The sequence below is a fragment of the Sipha flava genome, unplaced genomic scaffold, assembly GCF_003268045.1.
Source record: "Sipha flava isolate LNK unplaced genomic scaffold, YSA_version1 3_pilon_pilon, whole genome shotgun sequence".
NCBI classification, from domain to species: Eukaryota; Metazoa; Arthropoda; class Insecta; order Hemiptera; family Aphididae; genus Sipha; species Sipha flava.
The window spans coordinates 1,889,939-1,910,919 of NW_020273108.1; the positions used below are offsets into that span (position 1 = coordinate 1,889,939).

General features: G+C 25.8%; 1 protein-coding gene across 1 annotated transcript; it reads left to right on the forward strand.

The window, feature by feature from the left end:
* The first annotated feature begins 777 nt into the window (after positions 1–777).
* LOC112688710 (DNA polymerase alpha subunit B) lies at positions 778–20,491 on the forward strand. Its single transcript, XM_025562043.1, has 10 exons — positions 778–1,253; positions 3,065–3,230; positions 3,705–3,780; positions 11,804–11,883; positions 14,753–15,005; positions 18,932–19,169; positions 19,284–19,515; positions 19,581–19,814; positions 19,921–20,098; positions 20,214–20,491. Exons 1-10 carry the CDS (start codon positions 1,181–1,183, stop codon positions 20,373–20,375), a joined length of 1,692 nt encoding a protein of 563 aa, XP_025417828.1. The 5' UTR covers positions 778–1,180; the 3' UTR covers positions 20,376–20,491.
* Positions 20,492–20,981: the final 490 nt, after the last annotated feature.

Here is a 20,981-nt window from a genome sequence, read left to right on the forward strand (position 1 = left end):
CAGTTTTGGACTTCGTGTCCCGGTGTCTTGAAAAATGTTTTCAGGATGTCCATATGCCCCGGCTTTTTATCTCAAATTACATTTTTAATCGTAAAAGATTGACAATATATAATAAAACCATAATTCGTAATTTACACGTATAAATATATAACATATTTTATTTTACAAAAATATTTTAATTATTATATTGCCTGCCATTAATGGTCCTTTCAATATATTAAAAGTAATTAATATAATAAAAAGTATATTTTTCAATATGGTGTTTGTTTTGTCCCGGTTTTGCCTTATAAATTTATGGCAATCCTAACATGTACTGATGGTAACCCTTTACGTACGTTTTGTGTTCGTATAAACTGGAATAAGTTTATTCTCGTAAACGCGAAATAATCCTCTTTAAACAATATTTTTACCTCAAAATAAACTGAGGGTGCAAATTTACAAATATGTATCCCTTTGCATGTGCGCCAATGTATCTAATGTCTCATGAGAAACGAACCAATAAATCAACTTGGAGTAGACTTTCCACTCCCCAGCTGAGTAAGTCTCTCGATTCATTAGTGTCATTAAAGGTTTTCCACTTCATCATGAACATCGAAACTAGACAGTATATAGAATTATCACATTTTTTTTAAATCTATCAACAACATTAATATTTTTCTTTCAGTGTCCAATGTCCGTGATAATCCGGCATCAGAACGAATATTTTCGGTCAGCTGTCGAATACGTTTAATGTGCACCGAGAACTACGACAAAACGTCACAAAAACGTTTAAATTTTCAACGTTGTGTAAAGGTTGATTTCGAGGTTATACCGCCGAATTTCGTTGTGTTTGTTTTTTTTGTACCGCCTATTTGTCGATGAACGCCGATTGCCGAGATTATTGCACTTATTTCAATGAAATATGCGTTTTACATGGTCTGCCGGTATTTTGAAGTGTCTTTAATGTAAAGTTTTATAATAATCATAGTAATTACGTTTGAATAGTCTATAGTTTTTTCTTTTTTTCTTCTTTTTTGAGGTGTTGGACAATTTCAGTACTTGAATTATACTGCTGACGTGCGGAATTAAAAAATAAAAATCTAATCAAATCTTTTTTTTCTTTAAACACATAATGTCCATATGTTTGTAACGTTGAGCATTTAATTCTTATTTGTGAAAAATTCTAATCTCACCAGCAATCATGGACCGTTCGCTTTTGGTAAGTGAATTCGATGACATGGGCTTGACTATTGATGATGATATCATTGACGAATGTAAGTATACATACTATATTATATGATGTTGAGTTTATTGTTTCTTCTATGTTTATCAATTTGTTTTAAGCAGTTTCATTTTTCAAACCTTTTATGTGAATTAATTTTATTGTTGAAGGCTGCTATGCATCAGTTTTCCTTATAAAGTTTTGCTCTGAGATATCTATAAGTATTATTTATATCTAAAATTTATTGATTTATAGCAAATTATTTATTGTCTAATATTTAACTAATTAAATTAATTGAGAAGTAAACCTTATGTTTATTTACAAATTTAATACTAATAAAAAATATAATCATTCTATTAATTTGTTGATTATTACATCAAATACTTAATTTCCTAAAAAAATGATTTATATTATTTATTTATTTATTATATTATTTATTATACATTGTAGCGTGCCGAATGATACGTAGTACAATACATTATAACCATTTCAAATTTTTATGGTTTTATAAATAATGAAATAGATAACATAGTTTTTTTTTTATTTGAATTACAGAACATTTTTTTTTTATAGTTGACTTGAAATATTTTGTGTTCATCTTTAATATTATGTTTTGCAATCAAAGAAAATTTAAATTAATAAAATTATCACAGATTTTATAATAATATACCAATATGTGATAAATTACAGAAAAACAGTAAGGGATTAATTGTCCGCACTAGGCTATATAGTGAAAATAAATAAACATATATGTACTTACTTACTTATCTGTCAAACTGATAATTCGATAGAAGTACAAAATAGACAATTAATGAATTATAATTATAAGATAATATAAATGAAAGATATTGCGTATAATAAAACCATAAAATAAGTATAAAATTTATATAAATAAAATAAATAATGTTGGATTTTAAAACGTAAAGTTAATTTTAGTATGAGCAGCAAGCAGTTGCATAGTTAGCCCGTTGATTTAGATTATTGCTTTATGAAATTGTATAATAAAATAATAGCTGTATAGTCTAATACTTTTCTTTATTAAATTGTTAAGTATTTTGTAGATTTTGAAGAGAGTAATTTACTAGTTTTTCTTTATTTTTATTTATTTATACTATTTATTATATGATTTAACAACTACAATCATCTATATTTTTAATGTTTTATTTATTTACTTTTTATTAGTTTGATTTTAAAATATTTTTTAATTATTTTTAAGTATTGATATTATTATATTTTCATAGTTATGTTAATATTTGATTAATGAATATGGCTCAGTAAAAACAATAGTTGTTAACCGTATTTATTTTGATTATAGATTTTTTCACAAGAGGTGATATGGGGGATGGGTACCTTTTTGTAGTCTTTTTTTTTCTCTAAAATCCAAGAAAATGTATGAATTGCTTTAGATTCATGAATATAAATATAAATTATTTTTATTATAATATGTAATAAAAATTATAACATTAATGACCTGAATTAAAGATACAAGTAATAAAACCAGAAATAAAGCAGTTTTGCAGTCATTGTAGGGTTAATCATAAAGCCTTATTTGGTTTATTTTGTAACAATTTTTTTTTATCCATATCCTTTAAAATATCCTAAAAATGCCTCTGTTTACTATGAAATATCATTTAAATATTCATGTAGTATTATGTAATAATTTAATTAATTTTTTTATAAATACTTACTTTAAATAATTAATTAAAATAAAATGTAAAAACCATTATAATTCAAAAGGTTTAAGAATTTTAGTCATATATTATCACCACCTTAAACCTAAAAACTAATTAATCATTTGAGTTTTGAATGTCTTAAATATTTTAGTTTTTTTTAAGATTTTGATTTGATGCTATTATTTTTTAGGTGTCATTGCATGTCATGCGCATAAAATATCAGCATCAGATTTGGTTGGATCTTGGATAGCTTATTGTGCATCATCTCAAGTTGACGCAAATGATTTAAATAAAGAAAGAATTATTACCTTACTTAAGTCTGTCAAAAAAGATGATAAACAAAAAGCCAGTGACAAGTAATTTCTTTATGTACTATATTTATTGAGTAACTTTAACATATTCACTGCAGCTGCTTGTTGAAGCCAACACCTTGGTTTTTGTGGGAATTGTTTATTTTGTCTATAACTGACATAAGAGTTATTTATTATAAAAATTAATAATACAATTATTGGAATATTTTGATTTTTTACGCATATATTTTTCATACATTTATTTTATATTTTGTAATGCATTTATACAAATATTTATTAACCAACTATTATTATTATTCTATAAGTATAATTATAATCAGTATTATTAAAAAAAAATGTTTCCTGGATTTGTGTATCACTATACATTTGAAGAATCTGAACATGTGTTATTTTATTTGGTTTAAAAAAAAAAAACTAAACAATTGTATTTTAAGTGTTTTTATATTTGCTCTAAAGAAAGGACAAATTATTTAAACTTTCAAATTGATAATATTTACGTACATATATTTTTTTGTTTAGGAGATATAATGAAAATAAATCAAATTTAAATGAAAAGGTTTCATTGCAATCAGTTAATAATGAAGCATCATTAAAAGTAAGTCACTAATTTATTATTTAACTTTTTTTTTATTGATCATGATGCTATTGGTAATTATTAATTGTTTTAATACTAGTTCAATTGAGTTGTATAAGTAATTCTCAGAGTAACTGAAATATTCATCATTTACATTGTTAAATTGACCTATTGACTTGCATAATATATATAAATTAAAATTATTTAGTTATATCTCAAAATAATTTTACCATTCTAATACCATAGACAAATATTACACTGATTACAATTATTTTCTATTGTAATAATTTACCAATAAAATATTTATTATAAATTAATAAAAATGTTTTTAATTATTTATACTTGTTTTCATTTTGATTTTGGGAAATTTTTTTATTACATTTCATTTCATTATTTTATCCAGGATGATAATTTTATTATAATTTAATACTTATAATGCGTTATTAATATTTTTTTGAAAAATATAGACAATCTAGTATAATTTTATATCATAATAACTATCAATATTATAGATGTGTAATATTATTATATAGTTTTTTTTTTTTTTTTTTTAAATTACTGAGTTCTCGATTATCAGTTCTGTAAAAATATTAACTTCACATTATAATAAATATAATTGTATACATAATATTTTGCATTAAAGAATATTTTAAATAATGTTATTAGTGATAAAACTCCCTTACCTACTAGAGCATAACAACTATATATTTTAATGAGGTCTCAGAATATGTGGTTACAATATTTTTGGTGTACATATTGTTTCTATAGATATATATTTGATAGTTAATTTTACTTTTACACAAATGTATGAAAGATAAAAACATCAAAACAAAGACACCACCATCAGCATATTATGATTGTGGTGTCTTTGCTAAAGTGATTCAGGTTTTGTCTTGAATACTCTCTGTAAATTATGTTGGATTCGACCCTTCAAATTTTTTTCTCTGCTCCTTCTGACCTATCTTGATATCTAATTCTATGATCCCTATGAAATAATGTACACTGTTATAAAAATAATTTTTACAATATGAAGTAAATTATATTTAACAAAAATATTGAAATTTATTTAGTATTCTTTAAGTATTAATTTAACTGTGTTAAATTTATTTTTAGTTGTGCATATTATTTAATGTGTATTTTATATGTTGGTCTTATTTATTTTAAAGTAAATTGATTGTAGATTATTGATATTTTTTTTATCAAATATTTTTTGAAAATTATATGTAAAATTATTTAAACCAGATTGCAAGTTTTTAAAAAGCCTACTATTCATTGTTTGCCGATTTTAATTAATTTTATAATTTGAAGTATATCTGTAAAATATTAAAAATAGCATTATTATGTTTAGCTTGCTTTTGTTGGTGACCTATAGTTCAAAGGTAAAAGTTAAAAGGAATTTTTTCCTTTTTGCTCTATTAAACATAATTGTTAAGCTACATTAAGGTACATTTATAAATATGACATCTAATTTTGTAAATACAATGAAACTTACATTAAACGAAATTTTCTGTTTAACGAATTATTTTTAGGGACCATGACTAACGTTCATTGTTAATCATTAAGTCATTCTATTTTACCAATTCCTCTATTTTAAGAATTGTTTTTGTTCCTTATGAGTAGGGCAAAAGACTTGTAGCATTTGCATATTTGTTTTTCACAATCACAAAAATAGTACTAGTATAGTACGATATAAATATGTTTTATGCTGTCAAAAAGTTAATCCTAATATTTTATTTAGCATTTAATGCATATTTCGAGTTTTTTTTTGTTTTTAAAGCATATTTCTTCCATTTTATTCTTTTAGAAGTGACTTTTAAATAATATATAATTTTATTAATATTTTTCCGTCGACGTTTTTATTTTATCTAATATACGATCAAATATTATTGAATTAAAAAAAAAAAAAAAAAAATTGTTCATATAATAATATGGTTGTTGATTGATCGCAAACGCATGTTTTTCTTAGAAATCGTCTCAAGGGTCGCCGATTAGATTAATTTTATTTTTAAATAGTAAAAACGTTGTTTACATTAGCGGTTCTCTATCTTTTTGAAGCCGCGATCCTCTATAATGATCTACCAAGATTTTGAGCAACCCTTTTACTATGATAACATTAAAAAGTAGTTATAAATTAGTATGATTAATATGATTAATTAAATGGTATTAATATTAATGACAACCCTAAACTTTTATCAATTGTAATTCTTTACAATGATTGTCATAATGATATTTACAAGAACGCCTTACTAGTTATCTTATATATTAGCGACCCATAATTTAAAAATCGCTGGTCTACATCATAAATTCCGATAGGAGGATACTAAAAAAATGTACTGATTTTAGTCAATCATTGTTTTTTAATAATTAAATATTTTAGTCATCTAGTGTTAGTTCTCCCGTCTGCGAATCTGCGTCTATTCGTAATTCGTGTCAACTCCATGTCTGTGTACTGTTTTAACATTAAAATGCCGAAAAATAAACTGTCGGTTAAAAAGTTATTTATCGGAATTTAGTGTCGATGTGTTATCGACTGACGATAAAGTGTAAGTATTGTGGTGTTAAAGTAAGACGTTGTAACTTTTTGAAAAACAAAATTCACGCAACATTTAAATGATTTATATGTTTTTTAAATAAATCGCTTTAAAAAAAATATAAGAGCATATTTTTAGTGCATATTGTAGGGTTTTAGGTGCATATGTGCTTATATATTTAGTACTTTTTAAGAAGTTTAAGTCCTCTACTCTATTCATAAGATTTCGATGTATGAAAGTTTCATTGTAATTGCTAAACAATATAAATCGTAGTACGTAATACATTTATCTGATTTATTGGATATTTATAGTAAAAATGAAAATTATTTATAAAATATAATCAATGATATTAACATTCATAATGAACTAATATATGACACCATAAATAGTCAGTAAGCCAATCATAGTTTTGTTTTATTTCTCCGGAAGGTATATTTACTAAAATATTATAAAATCTATAATTATTTAGTGTTATATTATGTATGTTATGTTATGTAGTGCATTTTTTTCTTGAACTTAAATGTATTAAGATAATTTTTTTATAATACAGCTTTTCCATTTTATTTTACTATAAAACTTTCTTCACCTATCTAAATAACCTTGTATAAATATATATATACATATTTATATTAATAACTTGCATATTATAATAATTTCATTTTTATATTTACTAAGAAAATATTTGTTTAAGTTTACTATATTTTTTAAAAACACATTATTATACAAATAGGTTAAAAAGTGAACTAAATTTCGTTTTGATCGAAAAATGGTTGACGAGTCCCATGTTCCAAAATAATCAAATCAGTGGTCGAGTCATGTCTAAGAATAACGATTGAAGGTTAAAGATTCATCTACGACACAAAGCATATATTGTATCGTACATACATACTCGCATACACACCCTGGTATATAGAAAAAATGGGTGTATAGTTCAATAATACTAGCGGTGTTGTAGGTAACAGCAGGACGTGCGTTGTGTGTGTGTGTATGTATTGTAAATATTTAAAATAATTCGAATGATGCCACGACACAGTATGCATAGATGTAAGCTAACGAAAAAAAAAATTCGTCGACTTATTGGTATAAGCATGGGGTGAACATCCTACTATCCTGATAAATATACCCTGTATGTGTGTGCCGTAATAATACAGTAATGTTCAATAAGTATAAGTGTTCGCCGTTGTCGATTTTGATCTCGCCATTGGTATTTCGAGTTATATAATAACGTACGCTGGCATAATGTATAATATTATTTACATATATACAGGGTGACACTTTAAGTTTTGTTGGAAAATATGAGTAATTTGTTGTTAATTTTGTTTGGAAATTTGTACTTATTTTTGATGTAGAGAAAGGTAATCTAAAATTAGACAAAAAATAACATCAATTACTCGCATATTCCCTTCGACAAGACTTATATATACGTTAGTTGAAATACTCTGTATGTTTATTATATTACACACAGCCATGGGTATACACTGGAAAGCCGACTGGAATCCACCGGTTGCCGCCGCGTCTTACCTGAAGGTAGCCATGCGGCGGCGGCCCCCTTCTCGCATTGTTGGTCGGTTTTTTTTCTACCTTTCAACCGTATACGCGTTTCTCTTGTGTGCGTCATCATGATTCGTGCGTGCGTATGTGTATTGTTCAAGGCCAAAACGCCGGAGTTGGTCGTTTAATCCTGCGCGTGTGTGTGTATGTGTATGGGCGCACGCACTCGTATCTGTGTGTGTGTGTGTATGTTTTTATATATAAGTGTACGCGCGCGTGCGTGCGTACGTGTGTATGTGCTCATATGTATATAATATAACATTGAATATTGTGTTCGTGAGAGAGTGTGTTCACGTTCGTACGTATGCGTGCGATCGTGCGCGTTGGTACGTGCGTGTGTGTGCACGGTTCTCCTCCTTCTCTTCCAGTGGCGAGTATTCGGTTTCCTTTGCGTGGCGTCGTCGCGGGTTTTTATTCTCCACTGTTCATTTTTCCGTCAAGCCCAGTCCGCAACGTCCGTCCCGGAACACGCCGGTATTCGATACTGTAATATTTTTATTAATCATCGTTACTCCGCCTTCTTTTCGTTCGTTTGACCCTATTCGTCAATGTATGCACTCTGTCGTTTACCCCGCGTTCTTTTGACACTTTATTCGGCGGGTTCTAGCGTAGTTGCATTAATTTTGTTTTTTGTTTTTTAATAAATGCTATGCAAAAACCGCTCTGTTGTCGCGTCACCCTGCCCATTTAATTCGGCCGTTTCGTAATCGCCGTTGTCGTAGTTGCCAATTGCCTGTTGCTGCGCCGCCACCGCGCCGCCCTGGCGCCCCATGTTCTAAGCGCGCCAGTCGGTAATAACAATTGTGCGTGGAGGGAAAGTAGAACGTTGTTTTGTTATAAACTCGTTTGACGCTGCGTTATATTCTGCTGGTTTTTTGGTACCCGACCGTTCACGTATACGCACGCTCTCCGTTCTCTTTGTACTTTTTCCGTTCGCAAACGGTTTTTCCTGCATTATTATTTTTCATTTTTAAAATTATATTTGTTTTTATCGTTATTTTTACGTTCGATCATTTGCTTTTTCGCATTATAAATATCAATCTACTTTTATATTGTGCACGCTCTGCTACAGTTATGTACTGTGCTTGCAAACTACTTGCATTCATTAGTTCATACTGTGCAAAATATTATGTTGGTTTACTCATAAAGAGTTCTCGAACTTTTATCGTATAATAATCGCTGTCGTGTGGTTAAAAAAAAAAAAAAATGTTAATCCTATTGTTTTCGTACAAATTATTATGTGCGTCACCTAGTGTGTAAGTAAAGTAAATCATAATAATAACGGTATTGAAATTCATTTCAATTCATATTCACATTTATTTTTTGTTTTGTATCATTTTCTTTTGCCCTAAAACTTCACGTTTTGTGTAAATAGTGTGTAATGTTTAATGGTTTGACGGTCCGTGGGTGTTCTTCTAGTCGACACTGAATTTTAAGCTGTGACTAGATCTACACTCATCAACTGCTTACCTGTTTCATGACAACATACCTTTAACTTTTTTTATATTACAATAGTTATGTATATTGTGTAGTTTAACATATAATCATTTTTATAAATAATGTAGTTAGGATTACAATTTAATACTTAATGTTGTTAAATAGTCGCATGTGTTTTTTTTTGTGAGGATTTAATATTTGTCGTTTTATCATAATCATTAAAAAAAATGTTATACAATTATTTTTAACTATTGATTTTTATTAATATTATATTTATACTTTAATATATTTTTTTTTAATTTTGCATGTTTTGCATGTACCTAAAATATTATCATTATCGATTGTAGGAATGACCTCTTAGGTGAAATGGTTTTTTATATTCTTTACTGATAGAAATATTACCTATCTCATATAATTTTATGTTTTACACTTTTGTACAATAATAATAAATAAAAAAATTACATTGATTGATTTTTCTTAATTAAGTAATAAAAAATATCATTGTTAATAATAAGTGTATATAACACATAAGTAGTAACCGATATTGTTGTTGATTAAAATTGTTTTCATAAAAAGTTTTGTCAGGTATTATATTTGATATTTATGTACCAATCTTGTTTTTTAATAAGCCAACTTAAATTTTTATTTTAAAATAATTACAATTATAACATACATTATGGTACAAAGTATTTCAATAAAATATAAAACATCAGACTTGTTGTATTTATCATAATGAGGAATTCATTTTTTAATAACTATAAAACAGATCACTTTTAATTTGTTGAATTTGAAGACTATTTTACTAGTTACTATTTTTAAAAATTTTTATTTATAAAGGCTGAAATACCTTTAATGAAACAATGGTACATTTTATTGTTATATAATAGTCTTTAACATATACTATAGAAACAAATTATGGTGACCTTCTATTGATTTAAATATATGGTTATTTACAAAAAATATTGGCTAATCACGTCATGTGCTTTCAATCTTGAGGATTGTCTATTAAAGAGTTAAACATTTCTTATGGTATTTGAATATTGTGACAAATATACTATATATATTTTTTAAGTTTAAGGATAATAATTGTAAGTAGAAAATTTAACTATAGTGACCCTTTTTAATAATAGCTATTTTAATTTTAGTTAATAATAATAAAATTAATGCTTGTAAAATTTGTGTTGAAATATTGAGCTAAATCAGCTATCAAATTAAATTTATTAAGTATTAGTTACTTGAAACTGCTGTATTTAATTTAATAGTTATGTTTATTGTAATTATAATCATTAACTGTCGTATGAAATTGACATTAATTTTCTAAATTATTTATTGATATTCTTAACATAAATAAGGTGTACATTAATGGTTGTTAAATTATTTTTTTATTGTAATTTTAGAACACTATATTTAATATAGTTTTATATTTATAGTATTTGTTTTAGGCAGGGCATTAAATGTATATGATTGTAAATTTATCATTATATATCTCAATTAAAAAATGCATGATCAAGGTAGATTATTTGATAGAATATTTTAAATTATTACTATTAATAGTACTACTAATACTATTGTGTTTACAATAATAATATATAATAGGAAATTAACAAAAAATGTTGGTGTTCAAAGAAAGAGCTATTTGTAGCATTATAATTTAATTAAATAGTTTAGTTTAAATATAAACAAAAATATGTTCCTAGTGTACTCTTTATCATGTATATGTTGTATAGTTAAGTTAATGATAAAACATTTTGTTATTTAAAATACAAATTATATTAAATTATAATTTTATGCAAGTCAAATGTGATATTTATGAGTAACAAAAATTTTTTATTATGTGCTATCTATATAAAATGGTAATGTTTGTTCAGTTTTAAATATGATAACAAAATTAAACATATAATTAATTTAAACATAAAATAAAAATTATTATATATGTTTTATCAATAATAGCAATTTACCCAGTTCATTTTTATATTTATTAAAACTATCTGACTATAATTTATAGTAATATTTGTATCGAGAATACAATTTTGAAACCTATTAATTAATATTCTGATTAGGGTGTATATATTGATAGTATAGTATATAATATACCATAATAAAATTAATTTTCTTAAATTGGTACTTAATACATTGTGGAATGTAATCCTGCTTAATGTTATGTAAATTATGTAAAATAATTTATTTAAATTTATTGTTAATTTATAATTGTGCTAATTTTATTACTTGAGTTTTGGTAATTTTGTGGTATAGTATATCAAATTTATTGGAATTTATTACTTATTTTTAATTTTTTTTTCATTACTTAACTCAAATTTACTATTTGATAAAATTTAATATGTTCTTTAATTAAATAGTTCGGAAATACCCTTAGTAAATATAATAGGTTTTATGTGTATTAGATTAGACTGTTCAAAGATTACATGTATTAATTGCATATTTTCTAAATTACATTGCTATTTAATGTAGTAATTGTTTAATAAATTAAATTTATTAAATTTACAAGTATATTTGTTACGTTTCAGAGTGAACTTGGGACAAATAATTTACTAATTGAAAATAAAATCCGTGTGTCTGACATTATTGAAGCAGATAATATTAACGAGTATGTACAAATTTGTAATTTTATGACATTATTATTTTATATTTGAACAATAAAATGTGTACAATAATAGCATATCTAACAGAAATTAAAAAAAAAAAGTTTTTACTTATATAAGAATCAAAATTTATATATCAAAGCCATAGATACGCTAATAATAATTATAATAAATGTACAGTGGCACATTTAACATTCAATTCAGTTTGAATTCTTAAAGCAATTCCACTGCAATTATATTAATACATTAATATAATACAACAATAATAGTAATAACTATTTCTTATTTGTAGATTAAACTATACAATATATGTCCAAATATTTTATGGTGTTATAAATGTGTATATAGGTGTGATAGAACTTATAAATAAGTTAAATTGATAAATATATTTATTGTTCAAATTTTAAATTGTTTTTGGAAAGTTTCATCCTACTTGTTTAATAAGTATGAAAAGTATTATATTAAATTTTTTCATTAGCATTTTATAATTTTTATTTTGATTATTAATTATACTAATGTAAAAAAATCAAAAAAATGTATTGCAAATTTAATTGAAAAATTAATTAATCTGAAAATAATAAGTTATCAAACACTATGGTAAGTGAAAATATTTTCAATAGTGGTTAACTATATAAATATTACATTTTATTTCTCATTATAACATACATTATTTATTATAATGGTTTAATAATTATTTTTTAGGCAATAATATTGACACATGTTAAAAACTTATTAAAAAATTACATTTTTACAATATTCAAAATATAGTACTAAGTCAGTTATAATTTACAATTAGTTGTACAGTTGCAATACAGTTACAATTAGTGCAATTGATATATTAATTTTAATTTTACAAATAAATTGAAATTTTGATTAAAATGGTAATTTAGTTTTTGTATGACTGTCATTATCTCTAATCTAATTATTGTAACCAACCAAACACCTGCTTTAAATGTCTAAAATAGAAATTAATTAATTTATTGATCAACTTAACATAACTGCACCTATATTATGATTATATGCTAATTAAGCTAAATTATAGCAATTTTTTCATAACTGTAAAGAATCGCGGACGTTTCGTCTCCGTCTATTATTAAGATAGGACATTTAGCCCCCGGGAGTTATATAGATTTATTTTAATTATAATATTTGTACAAATGTGACAGGAATAAATAATCATATAATATTTATAATTTATGTTTACTTAATATAATTATACCTAAATTATTATTATTATCATCATTATAATTGTTTTTTTTTTTATTGATGCCTATAACTGTTCGCCGATTGTGGCGTATACGGCTTATGCAATATACGATTATTGTGGATTTAAATTTGTTGTGCAATTGTGCGTTTTAAAAATAATTTAAATTTTAAGTTAAAAAAAAAAAAAAACAATTTAAATTTAGTGATTTAAAATTCTGGGGGCCGAACGTCCTATCTTAATAATTGATGGAGACGAAACTTTCTTGAATTCTTTTTTTTTGAGGGGTACGAAACGGCGGGGAAGAAATGTCCTTTTACCAACTGTAATATACTAATACAGTGATTCCCGATTAGCGTGAAGTCACGGGACCCTAGCTATAACTTAAATTGGTCAGAGGATTCCTTTTTTGTAAATACTTACTTTTCAATTTTGAAAAAGAAAAAAAAGAGTATGATTTATTATAATTCGACAAACCTTTTCGTAATTTTATACACACATTTTCTAAAAAAAAAAAATATATTTTTATATTTAGTTATGAGTTACTGAAATTAGTTATGCATTGATTTTCGAACTTTATAAGACAAGTCAATTTCTTTTTTGGTCACAATTTCATCCAAATTCGACTGCAGGATTGATATTTTCACTTATAATTTTGCGTCAGTAACTAGTTAAAAAAAGCTTTTTCACATCTATATATTGTGCAAAAGGGAATCAAATATTTTCGGCCAGTTGCTTTTGATCATTTTGAACAATTAATCAAAAATCAACGAATTTTTATCGTTCCGTTATCTACCAAACCTATTCATATTGGTCTGGTTAAGAGATTTTTTATTTTTCCAATATCACAGAAAAATGGATTTCTTATCCACGTATTGTTTGGGTCAGGTTGATGATAATTATTTATATAAAATTGATTATCCATCTTTTTCGCGATAATCAAGTTAAAATAGTCCAAAAATATTAGGAATTTCAAACGATTACAAAGTTAATAAAATAAAATTAAAATATCATTACAGTACTACCCAACTACAGATCCTCTAAAATCAACTTGCGAGCTCCTAGGGGTCCGCAGACTACCAATTATGAACCACTGTACTAATATATAGATTCACATTTTAAAATTATTCTTACATGAAAATAAAATATTATTGTTTCACTTCAAATACTAATTGTAATTAAACTACGTATAAAAATTAAAATTTATCTTATATTGTGTATTAAATAAAGGGAAAAGTAATATTTATTAATTTTTATTTTCAACACATATTTTTTAATTCATTCCTACTAAAAATGTCATACTAAACATATCCTAAAAGATTGGAAATAGAGCCTAAGTTTTATATATTGGTAATTTTTCAATTTAAAAATTATAACAGTCAAAATATTTTGAAATTTAAGTTAAAATATGTCAAACTAACTATTAATTTTTAAATAAAATTTGTATTTTTTGTGTTAAAAATTGAACGCTTGATTTCATTAAACATCTTCAAAAAGGTAAAAGGTTTTTGAAAATTACATTTTTTATGAACGTTTGAAATATAAATTAATATAGATATAAATTTTAATATGGCCTATATAATTAATTATCCAAATAATAAAATTGACATTCTAGGTAGAGTAATCTTGAGAATTATTCTCATTGTACTTAATAATTGTTATTTTAATAGAAAAAATGTATTTTCTGCTGCTGGGGATATTGCGTGCGATTTTGGGCGTGGAAATGTTAACAAGAATGATTTATCAGCTGATGTGGAATCAATGTGTTTATTAAAACAAGATCTATGGAAAAACTTTATATTTGGTCAAACTAATTATCAAAAATATGATAGCCATATTCAAGAGATAGTTGCCGACATTGTTAAAAATAATAATTTAAAACCTATTACACCGTTGTCTGAACTATGCAGTGGAAACGACGATGTAAGTATAGATTACTGTTTATTTTATATGCTTGTATAGTACTATAAATGCATATAAAATATAGATATTATATATATGTTACGGGTAATGTTAGCATTTGGATAATGTCGACATTAGCCAACTGTTTCATTACCCGCCATGAATATTATTAAATGTTGGCTAATGTTAGCATTAACCGGATAATATGATAGGCTGCATTCGAATTGGTTCCCATACCTGAAAATTGACATCTGAATTGGTTCCCAATAAATACTTTCAAAAAAGGCGAAATCTAATCTAATTATATTTATTATTTAATATTATTATTTTACTAACATTTTGAAATTTCCCATCTTTATAAGTAGGTACCAAGGTGGATTGATAAGTACGAATTTCGGAATGGATAAGATGAAATAAATTGTCATTTAGATAAAAACCGTGATAAAACGGGCATTATATTATCGATATTGACGGATATCTAGTCGTACTTATAAGTCAGTACGGCATTCAGTGATCCGCCGTAATAACCGCAGAGTGTTTGTATTAGTGATTGCATTTGTGTTTAAATCTTTTCGAATATGGAATTTATGTACAGTGAAATAAATAAAAAACTTATTGTATTTGAAGGTTATAAATTTGGGTTTCAAAAAAAGTTGGCAGACGATATTGACCGCTGAACATGTGGAAAAAGAGCATGTAAGTCGTATTTGAAAACAAATAATTTAAATACAATTGTTGATAAAATTATAATTTATAACCATGAAAAGACGACGAAAAAAAACTTAACAGACAGAAATTAAGCAACATTCCAAAACGAAAAGCTCAAGATGCATTACATGAGTAGCCAGCAATAATTATTCGCTGTGAGTTGGCTAAATCCGATAATGAAACCATAGATGCTCAAGATGTACGTAGAATTAGAAAAAATATACATACTAGTCGATGTAGTACAGTACCCAAGTTGCCCAAAACATTGAGAGAGATTCATAATATCTTAAATAATTATAATTTAATAACTAATCGTGGAGAAAATTTTTTATTTTATTAACAGTGCTGAAACCAATATTATTGGTTTTTCATGTGATAGCAATTTGGAATTATTGCGTCAAATAAAATCTGTGTTTATTGACGGTACTTTTAAAAGCTGCCCAAAGCTTTTTTGCCAACTTTTTTCAATTCACGTTGTAAAAAATAATTACTATTTTCCTCTAGTTTTCTTTTTACTTCCAAATAAAACGAGTGATACGTATACAAAAGCTTTCCGTTTAATTCAAAATTATTTAAGCCCGGATGAAATATATGTGGATTTTTAAAGAGCCATTCATGTAGCGATCTCCGAAGTATGGCCTTTAGCCCAATTAAAAGGTTGTCGGTTTCACTTGGGTCAATCATGGTGGAGGAAGATACAACAATTAGGGCTTTCAAATGAATTTAAAAATAATGATTCCGAAATAGGACAAACATTAAAATTGTTTTTTGGCTTATCTTTGTTATCATCCGGAGAAGTTAACGATTGCTTTACTAATGATTTGATGTCATTAAAACCGATTAATGGAAAACTTGAAGAATTCTTTGATTACATATTAAAAAATTATATTGAAAATGATAGCTTATTTCCACCATCAATGTGGGCTGAATATACCAGTAGTATAGAACGAACAACTATTTGTTGTGAATCATTTCACAGCAAGTTCAACAGTTGCTTTTATTCCGCACATCCAAATATTTTCCAATTCATGAACGTATTAAAAAAAATTCAAATTAAAACTTATGTAAAATTACGAAGTACTGACAAAAAAAAAATGTTAAATCTAAAAATAAAGAAACGTATATCAAAACAGAAATAGAGAAATATAACAATAATGAAATAAATCGATTAGAGTTAATAAAAAATGTTTGTTAAACATTTTTACCTCAATAATACAAAAAATAATAAAAAAAAAAAACTTAAAAATAAATTGACGAATTAATATTATGTTTATTATATTATTATAAAAATATCATTATATAAATTAAAGTGAAAAAAAATCAATTTTATATTTACAATCCTAAGTCTGAATAAAATGGGAAGTAAAAAAGAAAATATTTTGACCCGGGAAAACCAACTCGGATATACCCTTCGTATCAATCCGGGAACCAATTCGGACGTTTCGGAACCAATTCGGACACTCCGATATGATATTAGCCAAGAACTTTTGGGTAATGTCTTAACAACCATAAAAATTTAACTGTTTAACTGAGATCAACCTGACAAAACTATTCATTTTTGAATGAATAATTGGTTTAATTACAAGGCCTTTTTGTTTAGATAACAGTTTTGTCTGACAAGGTCCGCAAAATTTTAAAAGTATAAGTAAAACTTCTTGAGTCAAATTTTTGTATTTTTTTTTTATTTCTGCCATCATTCGATGTTTACCAGTGGTAAAAAAAAAATACCACCATGACCAATATTAAGATGTATCTCATTTAGAATGTTATATAATTCATCATTTTTTACGTAATACAGTAAATTAGTACTACCATTTTCAACAGGTGCTATAAGTTTCTTTTCTCCTCCGGTGTTAATAATTTCAAATTTATTCAAACGACGAGATATATTGCCGCCTTTCAATTCATTAACTAAATTCAAATATTTTTCATTTGACAAATAAGACGAATTATCTTCTCGTTTTTCAGACAACAATTTCTCAAGTAAATTATAAAACTTCAGTTTTGTTTCCATTTTATTGAAAATGCAATCTAAAACGCAGTTAACACTAATAACATTGTACTTGCAATTATCACGTGTGAAAACTGAAAGCAGACTAACAACAGATCGATGGGTGACGTCGTATTTTGTATAATGCATATAAAATTATAACAAAAAAAATGTCGTACAATTAAGATAAATATTAAATCCATATATCGGTATATTGTTCACTTTATTGGAAAGATAACTGACTAACTCGGTTACAAGTCAAGATAAGATATTATACTCTAGAAGTCCAACGCCTTATTATTGTATAGAGTGCTAATAAAGACCAGTGATATAGTGCTAAAAATACAAATGGGTATATGCCAAGTTCTGTCAAAAATAAAATCTCCACAGTAAAAATATGATGTGGATGGCTTCGTCTCCCACACCCCCTTAAGATTTCTTAATCATCAATTATGAACTATACAATATTATTTATTTTTAATGTAATATAACTCAGTGTTCTATTATGATGTAGTTTAAATGTTGTGCTTGAAAAAATGTTACAGCCATGTCACATTATAATTTACATTTTAATTTTTATTTATAGCAACTATAAATTATAAAATATTGCATAATAATTGGACTTATTGCAAAATAATTTTCAAGTGATACTTAATACTTGACAAATTAAGATTAATGGAGATAAAACAATTTACATGAAACACCAGTGTAAAATTGTAAACTAACAAATGTTGATATATTTTTAAAATAAATAAACTAAAGAATGGTTATACGCATGTACACGATGGTGAACCCTCCATTACACCACTGATAAAAACTATAGTCTATTTAATATACAACTTTTAACATTATCCAATATTGATTGGTTAAAGATAACATTATCCGGATAATGTTAATAATTACTGCTTATAAACGAAAAAATTACACATTAGCCATAACAGATGACTAATGTCGGACTTTAGCCGGATAATGTCGACATTATCCAAAAGTTAACATCATCCGTAACATATATATATATACATAATAGATTTGTGTTGGTTATTGTTATAAATATTTTTCACATACAGTTTTAATGGGTACAATTTTTGATAAAAATATTTAACTATCATAATAAAATTGTGTTTTATATTTTAATTTTTGATTAATAAAAAAAATTTTAATTTTAATAATAGAATAAATAGTTTATTATTTTATAGTACAATATTTTAAGTATCATTATTTATATAGTTATTATTATTCAATATTTCAGACAGAAATCACAATTTCTGGCAGTTTAAAGTTGATAAAAAAAGAATTGTTTCTTAGTTCTCCATACGGTTACATCAAAATCGATTTGTCCGAAGTTGAACAACCCATGAAGCAATTGTTCGTAAATCAAATATTAGTTATTAATGGGACTAATCCTGAGACCAAAGTTTTCAAAGCCAGGAAATTATACGCTGATGCATCATTGCCATTGCCGAAAAAATTACCAGAATTCTCGCAAGGTTGGTTAAATTTATTTTTATTTTTTATATACCCTATTAACGAATAAATTAAAAATAACGTATAACTATAAAAAATATATAGCGTAATTTTGAGGCATAAAATATTTTTTGTAGGTAACATAAACTTAATGGTCGCTGCTGGGCCATTTTTTTGCGAATCATCTCCTCACGGAAATTCATTAAAATCCCTAATCCAAAAAACAATCGAGTTGGACGCAAAATTACTTATATTATTGGGTCCAATATTTGATGCAGATTTTGGGACACAATTAAACAAAACGTCATCGGATAGTCTTCAAAAATGTTATGATGACGTTTTAGAAGCTATTCTAAAACCATTGTTTAGGTTTGTGTATGATCAGTCACTCAATTATGTCACATTTTTACAAATTATAGATTTTTTTATTTTAGCAACCCTAGTACTCAGAATACAAAAGTAGTGGTGTTCAGTTCATGGAAAGATGCCAGTTGTTATGCTTTTTACCCAACGCCCCCAAACACTGAGTCGAGGTTACCAAATTTGTATCCTAATAACGTATTTATGGTGTCCGATCCTTGTGTACTTTCCGTGAATGACATAATAATTGCTGGTAACGCAAGTGATACCCTTATGGATCTACACGTTTCAACCATCAATCAAACACAGTATGCATAATATTACAATTTTTTGATAGATGTTCAACTGATTTAAGTATCATATTTAATTTTTTAACTTATTAATTTATTGTTTTTTTATTTTTTTTTTATTTAGAGAAGAAACATTTGAAAAACTTTCTAAGCAAATTATATGGCAACGGTGCTTACATCCTTCATATACTGCTAGTCCAACTGTGCCTGTGGATCAATTATTATGGTTGGAACATTGTACGCTGCAGCAAAACACTCCGCATATCATATTGACATCTTCGCAACTTCGTACATTTATAAGGGTAATATTTATGTTAAATTATTCTAAACTAAATTTATATCCTTATACTTCTAATTTTAAAAATAATTATTAAATATTTATATTAGTTATAAATATTCTATTTTTATTTATTTCAGGTTGTAAATGACTGTATAGTTGTCAACATTGGTCAATTAGTCAAACATAATTCCCAAAAACAAGCAATGTCAGGTACATATGGCAAAATTCAAATATCTCCTCCGAAAAATGGGTGTTGGTCACCTCAAACTAATATTTCAGCGATAGTTGTTCATATTTAATAAAAATCATTTTATATTATTATTTTTAATTTTTTTACTCTTTTATATGATTTTTGATGTGTACATAAATTAAAATATTATGTCTGTATCTAATAAAACCCACTTGGATTTTTTAATTTTCAGTCTAATTATTATATATGTTGTATATTCCGAGATATGAATTAAATTAACAATAATGTAAATGTTTAATGTGGTTTTTTTATTTACATTTTTTGTGTATTATATTTAAATATTTGAATGAAAATTGGTTAGCCAATTTCTGATTGATCATTTACTTTCAACAAGTCCGTTCTAATTAAAAATATGAAGGAGAATGTTAATTTATTAACATGCTCAACAAATTTAAATATGTAACAATGCATCCCTTATGAATAATCTCATTTTTAGTTACTAGTATCTAGTGTTGGACATTATCAAATAATTTGAAACACCAACTAATATAGTTGATTACAATTTTCCTGACCTATTAACAGCAAAGGGCTAAAAGACTAATGACTGTTGAAAAATAACTTAATTATCAACTAAAATACAATTTTATTATTGCTTGATAAAAAACCAGTGGCGACTTGTGTCCTTTTTTTTGGTCGGCTAAAATATAAAATGATC

What these genes read in the sequence shown, in the direction of transcription:
- LOC112688710 (XM_025562043.1), top strand. Translation starts at nt 1,181, where the DNA reads ATGGACCGTTCGCTTTTGGTAAGTGAATTCGATGACATGGGCTTGACT. An exon ending in TGATGATATCATTGACGAAT is followed by an intron (nt 1,254 to 3,064) that starts GTAAGTATACAT and finishes ATTATTTTTTAG; the next exon opens with GTGTCATTGCATGTCATGCG. An exon ending in TATGCAGTGGAAACGACGAT is followed by an intron (nt 15,006 to 18,931) that starts GTAAGTATAGAT and finishes TCAATATTTCAG; the next exon opens with ACAGAAATCACAATTTCTGG.